The sequence below is a fragment of the Pongo abelii genome, chromosome 7, assembly GCF_028885655.2.
Source record: "Pongo abelii isolate AG06213 chromosome 7, NHGRI_mPonAbe1-v2.0_pri, whole genome shotgun sequence".
NCBI lineage: Eukaryota > Metazoa > Chordata > Mammalia > Primates > Hominidae > Pongo > Pongo abelii.
This window is the reverse complement of record NC_071992.2, coordinates 99881373-99894544: the sequence shown is the minus strand read 5'-3', so window position 1 is coordinate 99894544 and position 13172 is coordinate 99881373. Positions and strand designations below refer to the sequence as shown.

The 13172-nt window shown below is 33.9% G+C and overlaps 1 protein-coding gene across 5 annotated transcripts in view; it reads right to left on the bottom strand.

Annotated features, from left to right (window-relative positions):
* RALYL (RALY RNA binding protein like) overlaps positions 1 to 13172 on the bottom strand; it is a 717288-nt gene that overhangs the window by 367906 nt on the left and 336210 nt on the right. For all 5 annotated transcript variants that reach the window (XM_024251522.3, XM_024251539.3, XM_054561801.2 and 2 more), the window contains exon 2: positions 8915 to 9193. In XM_024251522.3, coding sequence (XP_024107290.1) covers positions 8915 to 9170 — 256 coding nt within the window. In that variant the 5' untranslated portion in view covers positions 9171 to 9193. The remainder of the gene's footprint in view (positions 1 to 8914; positions 9194 to 13172) is intronic.

Genomic DNA, 13172 nt, shown 5'->3' with positions numbered 1-13172 from the left:
TAACAACAAGCAAGTTATAACTAATAAGATCTTTAAATGTTGCTGGGACGTTTCCAGTGATAGTTTTAATGAAAAAAATTATTTACAGTCTCTACCACTGCTTTCACTAATTTAAGTTCAGTGATTGAGTCAAATAACCAATTTTAGAAATAGAAAGGAAATCCCCCGGGCTTTCTATCATATGTGGGGCCATGTATCTCCCTGGCTGACAGACTGTTAGTTCTATAATTCACTCTATCGTGGAAGCTTGCTAATTAGCATTTGTTTACAGCATTTTAAGTAGCTCTGTTTAATTACTGAAAACTTTAAATGTCCGTTGTGCCTTATAACCCACATAGCATTGTTTTTATTACTTATTAATTGATGACAGTGAAGGATGAGGATGAAGACTTCTTAAACAATTACCAGATTTATACATACATACATACACACCTTGGAAGTAGAATTAAGGAAACTTACAGTAATTATACACAATGTTGGAAGAAATTTCTGAGATTTTTGTTTTCATAAAACCTGCTCTCTTTAAGTACATTATAGAATTCCCTTATTTATAAAATGAGTTTAATTAAATCTACTATCTAGCTTCCTTGAAGGATGCTGGAAAGATAATTTTTAAAAAATGTAATGAAGTGTACCTTGATCTTCTTTGAGAAGGTTGATGAGGAAAAAATGACATAGAAATAAAAAACATTATTACTACAAGCCACTGATACGGGATGGCAATATATTTCTATGAATCTCAGAAAAGATGAAACAAAAGTGATTTGTACTGAATACCATCTCATAAGTAATTTTTCACACTCCCACTCATTTGTATACCATTTAAGTCCCTCCACAGCCTTCTGAATAGACTTTTTTTTTTTTTGAGACAGGATTTCACTTTCACTGAGGCTGGAGTGCAGTGGCATGATCACAGCTCACTGTAGCCCGCTGCCTCAATTTCCCGGGCTGAGGTGATTCTCCCACCTCAGCTTCCTGAATAGCTAAGATCACAGGTGCATGCCACCAAGCCCAGCTAATTTTTGTATTTTTTGCAGAGATGGAGTTTTGCCATGTTGCCCAAGCAGGTCTGAAACTGCTGGGCTCAAGCGATCTGCTTGTCTTGGCCTCCCAAAGTGCTGAGATTATAGGTGTGAGCCACTACGCCTGGCCCGTGAATAGAGTTTTTTAAAAAAAAAATATATATATGTATATATATATATTTATTTATTATACTTTAAGTTCTAGGGTACATGTGCACATATACACCGTGAATAGAGTTTTTAAAACAAATATAGTAGTCATCTCTACATAGCATTCTGCAATTGATGAACTACTTTGCATAATCTGTATAACATAAAATCTGGTAAGAAAATTGGATGTTTAAAACATAGCAATAAGTTGAACGTTTTGTTAGTGGAAAAAGCTAGAATGGTGAATAGTTTCAAAGGTTGTTAAGAAAAATTCCAAGATTTACATATTCAAATATTTTTGTATGCTTATTGCAGCTAATCTTTAAAGTAACTGAAGCACTAACTTTTGATTTGTATCTTTGAGAGTGGAAGTTTTGTTAACCTATCAAGTTAAGAAATTACGATAACAATATCTTCTTTAGACACTGAGGCAAAAGCTAAAAGTTATCTTCTTCTCAGTCCAAATGGTAATAGAATTACATAATGGTGCATTGCTGAAAGTGCTATTTATTACTTGCAGCATTCTTTAGATGTTTTCTACAAGATTTTTCATGACTTAGAAATCTCCGTAAGGTTCATGTGCTTCTTTAGAGGTTCTGCGATAGACTATTTTGTCAAAAATGATTATCCATACTCATTTCACCCCAGGCTCTCTGTCAATCTGTCCTTGCTAGATGCTCAGATACTCCATCTAATTTGAAGCTGGAGGCATATGCAGAAGAATAATACTTACCAAAGTGAAATAGGATGGATGCCTGGTAAAACTAATGTATCTGTTAGAGACAACATCAACTAGGGATACTGCAGTTCTGTCTTTGTCTTAACAAGTTTTTAGTGTTGTTGTTAAATAATATATATTTGAAGATCGTCCTGAGCCTCTGAGTAATCTTGGTACTCCGTATTTTTCACTTAACACTTCCATGATGCTTTCTTTTTTCTTCATCATTTCTAGTGGCGATTAGACATGTTTGAATGGAGGGATCTAATGGAGAAAAATCACACCTCTGAAAGGCAGTGTATTAAAGATGTGAAGAGACAGAAGGCTTTGTAACAAACTGGTGACATAAGTGGGTAAGCTATGGTCATGAATAAATTAAAATTGCCCTGAAATGCACTGAGTTTTATTTCCTGAACAATTGGAAAAGATACATTCTTATCATAAATTACGAGTTACTGTCAAAATAACTCAAAGCATTGTTTTAATATAGTTTATCCTAAGACCATTAGAACAATTCTGAAAATTAATGGAGTTTATTTTGGTATGATTACCCTACAATAGTAATTCTTTTTTTTTTTTAGGCTTTTAAAACAGTCTATTTTATTAGTTACAGGTCTTCAAGTGATTAGGATATGTGCACATGTACCCTAGAACTTAAAGTATAATAATAATAAAATTAAAAAAGAAAAAAATAAGTAATTCTTAACTGGAGTGATTTTGCCTCCCAGGAGACATTTGGTAACATGGAGACAATTTTTGGCTGTCACTATTTGGAAGGGGTATTATAGGTATCTTGCAGGTAGAAGTCAGGGATGCGGCCGGGCGCGGTGGTTCACGCCTGTAATCCCAGCACTTTGGGAGGCCGAGGTGGGCGGATCACGAGGCCAGGAGATTGAGACCGTCCTGGCTAACACGGTAAAAAACCCGTCTCTACTAAAAACACAAAAAAAAAAAAAAAAAAAAAAAAATTAGCCAGGCGTGGCAGCAGGCGCCTGTAGTCCCAGCTGCTTAGGAGGCTGAGGCAGAAGAATGGCGTGAACCCGGGAGGCGGAGTTTGCAGTGAGCCCAGATGGCGCCACTGCACTCCAGCCTAGGCGACACAGCCAGACTCCGTCTCAAAAAAAAAAAAAAAAAAAGGCAAGGATGCTACTAACATCCTACCATGCACAGGACAGGCCCTGCAAACAAAGCAAAATCAATGAGAGTAACTTTTTACTCTCAAAAGTATTATTGTTTGGATGACAGAGTTTATGATCACTCTGCTGAAATGGAATAAATTTCTGGAAAGAGAAATAGTAAAAATAATTAGGGTCAGAAAATGTGAGCCAACAATCTTGCACCACCATTTGTGTGATATAGACTAAGTTCATTTCTCTGTGCTTTGGCTCCTAGCCAGCAGAATGGGCATAAATACTAATATTATTTCTTGGCATTGTTGTGAAAATCAAAGAAGATAATATGTGCATGAAAGAACTTTGACAATGATGAAGTGCCATGCAAACATCCAGCTATTAATAAGAGAAAACTACAAAAGGATGACATTTTAAGGAATGTGTAGGAAGTTTTTCATGAATAGAAATCTTTCTTCAAAACAATATATCATTCACTCTAACCTTTGAATAAAGTATATATGTGTTAATATTTCATGCTTATTAAAGATTCGATTATATTTATAAAAAACTGAAATCAGGCCTATGGAACAGTTACCTTTGGAATGTCTGTTGAAGAATTTCAAGATTAAATACCTAGTCTCCTTAACAAGCTGATCATAATCACTTTGCCTTCGCTTAGCAGCAACCCCAACTATATCGTCTTGCTTTCTGGGGAACTTGCAATTGCCACTTCTCCTTCCTTCTTCTCCCTGTTCTCTTCTTATTTCTCCTCCTCCTGCTTCTTTGTCTTCTTCCTGTGGTGCTCTTTTCCACGTAAGGGACCCCTTTAGCCAAGTCCATCCATTCCTCCAACTAACCATCTATCCAATCATTCATCCAGTACATCCTCACTGAGCATTTGCCATGGAAGTGTTAGCATTTTGTTAGGTGCTAAGAAGATGAGTAAAAACATGTATATTCCATGCCCTAAGAAACTTATAGCTTAGAGGGAGAAGGGACAGATATCAATTACAAAATAATAAATATAAAAATACAATTGAAAAGAAGATACTTGCTAGAAAGTGTAGTAAAACACTCCAGCTAGCTCTGAGGGACACAAGTAGGTTTCACTAAAGTACTGAAATTTCATTTGAGATCTGAAGAATGATTAGCCAGGCAAAAGGGATTAAGTGGGGAAGTAGGGTGAGGTGGTGCAGAGCTTCATAGGGAAGAACTTTCTGAGCAATCACGATAGCATGTGCACAGGTCCTGTTGGGCGATAGAACACAAGTTGTTCAAAGAACTGAGAGAAGTGAATTTAGTTGGAGCTCTAAGCAAGGCTGAGGGGGCTATGATGTGAGTCTGCAGGTGACAAAGAAACAAATGAGGTAGAAACTTGTAGCCCACAGCAAAGGTTTCAGCCTTTTTTCTGAGAACAATGAGAAATCCCTGAAAGTTTTAAAAGACAGTGACATGATTAGATTTGCATTTTGAAAAGATCACTCTGGATGCAAAACAGTTGGGGATAAAAAGACGTTTGAAATCCATTGCTCTCAGCACACGCTTGACAGGAATTGTTACAAGCATTTGAATGTTCTCTTCTTTGTTCTTACTCATATCTCTCTCAAACATCTTCCGCTCTACTAAGACAATTCCATTACTTCCTCCAGGATCTAGTTAAGTATATTCACCATATTTACTTTAAAATTTACCATCCCTATTCATCATGTTCCCACTTTGAATTCTTTCTGCATTTGCAAGACACTTACAATGTGATAAAATTAATTTAATCTCTGCTTTATATATGCTTTTCCCAAAGCACACTTTGCTTCTTAAGGACAGGGGCCTGCATATGGGTTTCAGAACAAAAGATTGCTCTAGATAAATTATTTTTCAGTGTTTGGTTCCTCCTACTATCAACAACTGGCTTCTCAAGTTCATAAATTGTATCTTTTACAAGCATTGTAACAGTAAAATAATCTGAATATAAAGAAAGACATTGCAAATGTTTATAGCATCTTTTTAATCAAGCCAATGTAATCAGTAGATACATAAAATTGGCACTGTCTAGTCTTAGTCTCTAACCTCTGCATAACATTTTGTGTAAAAGGACACTTCGTATGTGACTACTCGTAAAAATTGCCTCTATTAAGCATTTAAAAAGTTTTTACCTAGCATATAATGTGTTTGAGGAAAAAAGTTCTAATGACTACACTTAGATTGAAAAATGCAATAAATATTTCCAATATTAACAAACTTAGAATTCAAACTCAATTAAATATTAAGAGGATATGTTAAATTTCACCTGCTTATATTTAAATTGTATTAAAATCAATTAAATAACCACATATAGATATACAGTTTTATGAGGATTTTTACATTATAGGAATTGTGATTAAAAATATTCTGAATAATTTAATAGATAGATTCTGACTTTTTAGGAATCCCTAAGTAATATGAGTCAAAATGCAATCTTTTTTGTTTTTCCACAGAAGGTTTAGCAGTCTTCTATTATATATCAAAGACAGAAGCTAAGAATAAACATGGATACCCTCTATCATGGTGCAAAAGACGTGCCAAACAACTGGAAATGTATAAGAAAGTAAATTAAATTATGGCCAAGTTATCTACAGTCTTCATAAAACTTTAAGAACTCACATTAGGGTGTTTAATTTTTCCTGGTACTACTGATGTTTAATTTTTAATCTCTAAATTATATATAAGCATTTTAAACATGTAGTAAATAAAAGATTGTTCCTTTTCAGAAAATGATATACAAATATGCATTATTTGAGATCAAATAAGATAATATAGGTAAAGTACTAATCCCATGCATGATCTAATCAATAGGAATTTCCTTCTCACTCTTAAGAGAAAGGAGAATGCTTAGATAGGTCGTGGTACCTGACACTAATAATAACTTCATATAATAATGGCCTATTATTTCATCCATAAAAATGCGCTTCATATTAAGAACTGGCTGGGGTTTGTTGGGGGGCAGATTAGAAAGAGTTTACTTGGGAATCAAAAAACTCAAGGAGCAAGTGATTAATATACTTGAACCTAAGTTTTGCTCAAATCATCAAAAACAAAGGTATAATACTTAAAGCTAGAAATGTATATACATCCTAGAAACTAAGGGTCTTCTTCAGGACCTGATGGAGGAACTAACTTCTATAGGGAACAATTGGAAGACATGCCTTTGCCTGAGTTTCTAGCAACATAGGTTAAAAAAAAAAAAACAAAACCAAAAAACAGTGGGTGTATTCAAGCACTTGACCTAAAAAGCAAAGTTGTTAGATAAATTTTAACGTACTTGCTTTGTTTGAAGTCATTCAGCTTGGACGGAAGTAGTGAAAGACGAGATTTGAACTAAAGAAATAAAGTCTAAGGCTTGGTTTCAGGCACAAAGTGTGATTTATAGATGATTAGGATATATACTCTAAAGATTTACCTGAGGACAAAACTAAGAGAGGATCTAAGAGGAATGACTGAGAATGAGAAACGGTATCTTAGAAGAGGTACAATTTAACTTCATCCCTCTCAAAGCAAAGCAATTTGGTATCATCATTTTTTTCCTTGGGTTTGTGCAGGTAAGGCACTATATTTTTAGTGTCGTATTTATCTTTCTTTGTCCATTGCATTCTTCTCAAAAAGACAGCAATCAACTGAGAGTAGTGATAGGAAACAGAACTCTAGAAAATTAGCTGTAGCTCATTAAAAAGTGAATCAGGCTTTTAATTGATCTTAAACTGATAATTAACTTTTTCAAACAACAAAAATAATTAAATGCATTTCCTCAAGTATTTGTTAGTTTCATAACAATCAGGATACAGACAGTAAATTGAGCTTGCTCTGAAATCTGCTGGGATATGGCCCTGAATTAAGACTTTCAACTTAAAAAGGAAAATAAAAATGTCAGAAAATTCCCATATCAAAGTAAGCAAGCAGAATGGAGACATTAAGGAAAACAAAAAGACAAGTGGAAAATATACCAATGTCTGTTGGAAAGCACTTCCTTTCTTTCCTTTCTTTAAAATATAGAAAGTTGTACGGGACCAATGTAAATAAAAACTATATTCCTATCTGATAGTGATTTGTTTCTAGTTAAATATCAGGCACTTACACAAAACATCTTTTGCTTTTTTCCCTCAAGACTATTACCTCTGACTTCTCCTACATTTTAATGAATTCATACCTTCTCAAATAGTTTTAATTGTGTTATATCATTTGATAATATTCACAATATTCTTAACACTCTCCTAGCTTGATTTCTCTATACTTTTAACTTGCTTCTTTTGTATGCTTCTTCAGCTTTATATTTGTGGTCACGACACAGGTAAGAGTATAAATTGAACTATGTAATCCAGATGCTGACAGGTGCTATGAAAAAAATTAACACAGAGTAATGGAATAGACAGTGAAAGAAGGAGGAAGATGACTATTCTATTTTAGATAGGCTGGTCAGTAAAAGCCTCTCATTGGAGGTAAATTTTTAGCACAGCACACTCAATAAAGAAGGGAGCAAATAATTAGCAAAGACCTGTCCTCTGAGCAGAGGGAATAGCAAATACAAAGCCTCTGAAGTAGGAACAATCTTGGAATGTGTGAGGCATTATCAAGGCAGCCAGCATTACTAGAGTGGTTCAAGAAGGCAGAGAGAATAAGGAGATAGAATTGAAGATGTGGCAGTGTAGGGCATTGTAGGTATGGTATAGAATGTGAATCTTATTCTGTATGAGAAAGGCATTAGAGGTTTCAAAGCAGGTTAAGAACATAATCTGATCAATGTTTTTAAAAGGCACTCTGGCAAGAGTAAAAAGAAGCAGACCAACTAGGGAGTTATTTCAGTGCCCCTGAGATACAACCGTGGGCTGTATGAGATGGCCTTCAGCACACATTTAAAAGGAGATTGGGTTTGGACTATATTTGCAATATATTGACAAGCGAACTTGATGATGGGGGAAGTTAAGAATCAAAGTTTTTTTTTGTTTGTTTTTTGTTTTGTTTTTTTTAAAAAAAAAAAAACTGGATACAATGGGGGTTCCCTTTATTGTGATGAGGAAGTTTGGGAGTGGAGAAGGTTGACGGTGTGGAAAATCATGGGTTTTGTTCTGGGCATACGAAGCTGAAATGCCTTTTGAGTATCCATGAGAAGATGCTGTACAATGAGTTTGACATATTAATCTAGACAGAACAAGAAACATAAATTGAGGAATCATAAATATATTAACCATATTTTTTTCCTAAGGTAGAAAAACATCTAAATAATTATCTAATTTTTATTTTTATCTACACATTAATTATAAAATATTTTTCCAAGTCTTTTTATTTCGGACTGCATTGTTTTCCTTTCTTTGAAAAAAACTATATTATTTTTTGAACATTAGATAGAAATCTGATTATTATGCATGATTATATAAGTATAATATACAAAATCTTTAACTAGATTTTTAAAATGTGAATTATATTCCTTTCCCCATTCTAAAAATTTACTTTCTTTTGCTATTTTTTACCCCTTCTCCTCCAAAACGTAGGAAATGAGGAAAATGCATTAGGCTCAGATCAAATGCTGTAAGTATGACAAGCGAAGTTATTTTTTGCATAGGATACTGTCTCCTGGAAGATAGACGCTATCTCAAGTCAAATAAAGTTAAACCTGATGCATATTTATTATTTGCCTGGTTGTGTTAGGATGGGTGGAGGTAATAAGTATTGCAAAGTAGCCTTGATCTCAAATTTATAAATTTGTAGAAAAAATAAGATACCTATATATAAAACAATATGAGGATAAAAAAATAAATAATAAATATAAAATCACTCTAATTGGTTGAAGAAGAGGTAGAAACAACAGTGGTGTTGGATTTTGCGAAATAAAACAATTTCCAGATACATGAACAATAACGTGAGATCCATGTCTGAGCATGACTTACCAAGTGGTTGGCCAGCGATGACTCTGGCATTTTCTCCAGCCACTGCAGCTCTTGCATGTCGCTCACTCATGTACTGTACAAATGCATAACCTTTGTGAACGGAACATCCAACTATTTTTCCATACTTTGAAAAAATGGCTTCAATGTCAACTTTCTTGACAATTGCCGTATTTAGATTGCCGATGAAAACACGGGAGTTGATGGACTTGGGGTCATTCTTATTGGTGACGTTGCTGGTCTGTGTTTTGCCAGTCATGATTGGCTCTCCTTGCTTTAATCCTTAAACAAACAAACAAACAAACAAAACAAATAATCAAAAGGTAAATTATTAGATTGAATGGGTATCACTGGCTTTTAACAGTTTTTCAATATTACACTCAGGAAACCTTCAATCCCTAAGTATTAATGATTTTCTTGAGAATAAAATTAATATATTTAGTAATATAAAAGGTAAGCATTGCATTGCTAAATACAGTAGAAAAAACTTATAATCACTTAACATACAGTTATAAAGATTCTTGATTTATTAATGACTGAACATTTTGCAGTTGTTTTTATATTTAAGTCTATTTTGCAAAAGAAAGTTTGAGGAAAATCTGCCTTATTCTATCAACAGCAACCAAAAATCCAACATGGCTAAGGTCTGATGATAGATGTAATACAGAAATGTAACCTCCATCTTCTGTTTGAGAACATGCATTTTTATTTCTATATTTCTGTAATAGGTAGACATACTGTCTATTTCAATATCAGAACCCTTCTGTCAGAAACTAACAATTTGTTTCATTAAAGGCTGTGGAAAAGAAAACATGGTATTAAAAATTCAATTCGAAAATTTAACATAGGAAAACCACAATTTTAAAAATAAGCGACTTAGCCAGAATACTATATATGCTATTTATTTGAACCAATAGTACATGTCAGCTTCATAAAAACACAAAACAAAACAAAACATATGAGCCAGTGTTCATCAATGATCAGCAAATTAGTAGATTAGGTAACTGTTGAAATTTTATTCTTAACTTCACTTTCTAATTCACTTAACTAAAGGCTCCTATGTTGCTTAATGATTGCTAGTATTTTTAAAAATCATTTTGTGAGCTTGGCAGAATATTTGTGTTTAATTAAATTAAACAAAACTTTTATTTCTAAGTATTCCAGCACATACAGATTTATTCTTAAGGCCTTGAAAATTCCTTCCTTCCTTCCTTTCCTTCTTTCCTTCCTTTCTTCCTTCCTTCCTTCCACAACATTTGCTAACAACCTATTTTTTGTCATGCATCATTTACAGTACCTATTAACTTATAGACACCATTAAGGCTAAACTAAAATTTCAACAAGGTAACAGTCTCTGACATTGATGATCATTGTTGAACATTAGCTAATTGATACTGTTTGTCAGTGACAACTATATTTTTATATGAAGGCTCTCTTAAAATATTACAGCTACAAAAATAAGTGCATCTGATTTTTAAGAATCATTTAAAATGATATTTCTAAATTAAGCATTAAGGCGATGGAAGTCTTTAAGGCATGTAAATTGGATATGCTTGAAAATGTACTTATTATGCATTTAAACCAGGTACTCCCGAAATCAAGAGCAACGAAGTAGCATAAAATGTTTCAAATTAAATTGTTCAATATTACATCTGGGATTTTTAAAGCTTTACTTCATATTGGACAGCCAACATTATAAATATCTCCTTATAATGAAGATCAGTTTCATAAACAAAACATTCAGTTACTTACATAAAAATTAAGAGTAAAACACCATTAGAAACAAAGATTATAACACTGGCTTGTATTGATTCAGATTAGCTACATTTAAGTGGTTCCTTTATGAATTATTCAAAGCAGAGTTGGAGAAAGAAAAGTTGATATATATTTTTTATCTTGCAATTTGAGCTATTGCATATCTCAAGACAAATGCTCTGAGAATTAATTGAAACAAGAAAAATCAAGATAGGTAATTTAGAGTCAGTTTCCTTTCTTACCATTCCAAGCCAACACCAGTAATACAATCCACAGAAAGCATACTGTTTTGTTTGTGATCTCATGTGACACATATTTTTAGACATACCATAGAGTTATTTTCAAGGATAAACAATTCTTATAGTTGACATTTTATTTCCTGGACAGATATACATTGGTTAAAATGCAAACACAAGAATTGCTAGATTAGATCAGACCTGTAGTTTACAGAGCCCGGTGGTCTGCCATTGATAACCCTTGGTCAAATTTAATTTGAGGGTACAGCTGTACTCCGAATCCTCACTGTGAATGTCAACATGCTATCTTTGACTGTGCTCTGTTCTTTTATTCTGTGTGGATGACACTCATACCTGTACCTCCAAACTGACAACTGTGTAATTCTAATTAATAACTCTTACTTACCTTAAAATCTATACATATCTATGTATCTAATTTTTTTCACAACCACCAACTTGTCAGTTTCTATCAGTGTTTATAAGAGTAAGTTTTGTTGTAGTATTGTATTCTGTCATTTCAACATTCTCTAAAAGTTAGGCCTCAATTCATAGTTTAATATCTTTTCCATTACATAAACTTTCACATCAGTTGAAGAAAGACTTCCACTTTCAGCAATGATGGAGTAACAGTGACTAAATTAACCCTCCTGACTCAAAGAAATAGAAAACCAGGGAAATATAGATGAAGCAACTGTTTTTCAGACATTGAACTACAGGCAGTACAGAGCCATTACATCTGAGAAAGAAGAGACAAGGAAAGTAAAACATAGAAGAGCCAAGCTTTCTGCCTGGAAAACATATTTCAGGTCTAGAGCAGTGTCCATAGAGTGGGGAAGATATTGCAAACTGAGACAGTGACCCTACTGAGTTGAGGAGATACAGATCAGAGTTCAGAGCATCTGGGGCGGTTGGAATTTGTGTGACAGGTTTCTTGAGACAAGAGAGCTATGCAGACAAAGAACTCTAGAAATCTGCTTTAAAGTCCTTTGAACCAATACTGATTTCTAAGTCATGTATGCAAAGGGTATAATTTCATGAGGCTGGGCAAGAAGTTATTGCAAACTTGTGAACTGGATGATTCCAAGAACTGCAGAAGGCCAAGAATCATTTAAGTTCCTACCAGCAGCAGTGGAGAGTCCAAATTGACTACCTGGAGAATTAAATTTAGGCATTAGAAGGGTGGGCCTTAGTAATGGGGATTAAAGATTCCAATAGGTAAAGGTATTCTGTGACCACCCTAGCAAAAGTTGAAAACAAGACTTAAGATGGTTCAACTAAACCAGAAACAACCCAAATGTCTATCAAGGAAAGTATAACACTTCTTTAAAAACAATAATTGGGCCAGGTGTGGTAGTTCATGCCTGTAATCCCTGCACTTTGGGAGGCTGAGGTGGGCAGATGGCTTGAGGTCAGGAGTTTGAGACTAGCCTGGCCAATATGGTGAAACCCCATCTCCACTAAAAATACAAAAAAAATTAGCCAAGTGTGGTGGAGCACACCTGTAAATCCCAGCTACTCGGAAGGCTGAGGCAGAAGAATTGCTTGAAGTTGGGAGTCAGAGGTTGCAGTGAGCAGAAAGTGCCCCACTGCATTCTAATGACAAAGTGAGGCTCCGTCTCAAAAAAAAAAAAAAAAAAAAAAAGGAAAGGGAAAATAGAACAATAGAACTCATTCAATCACATAAAATACACTATTTTCACCATCATGCAAAAACTCCTACAGATCTTAAGAATTAAAATATGACCCATGACCAGAAGAGACATTAAAGATGTTAAAAAATGAATCAAATGGGACTTTTAAAGATAAAAACTGTAATATCTAAAAAATTGTTTTAAATCACTGAATGGTGATGAAACTGCAGAAAAACGAATTTGTGAATTTGAAGTTGTAGAAATAGAGAATATGTAAAATGTAGTATAGGGATAAAACATTGAAAAAATATACAGAGCCTCAGTGAGTTAATATTTAACTCTGTCAAGCCATTAAACGTATATAAATCTGGAGTCCCCAAGGAGCTAGTAGAAAAATATTCAAGAAAATTAATGGCCAAAATATTCCAAATTTGATAAAAATGATAATCCCACAGATCTAAGAATCTCAATGAACCTCAAGCAGAATAAATATATATATAACCACACCAGACACATCATAATAAAATTACTGAAAACAAGTGATAAAAAGAAAAAAAAGAGAGCTGTCAGACATTGGAAAAATATCTATATTTTGACACAAAAATGGTTTATAAGAGTCAAAGAAATGTTACAACTAAA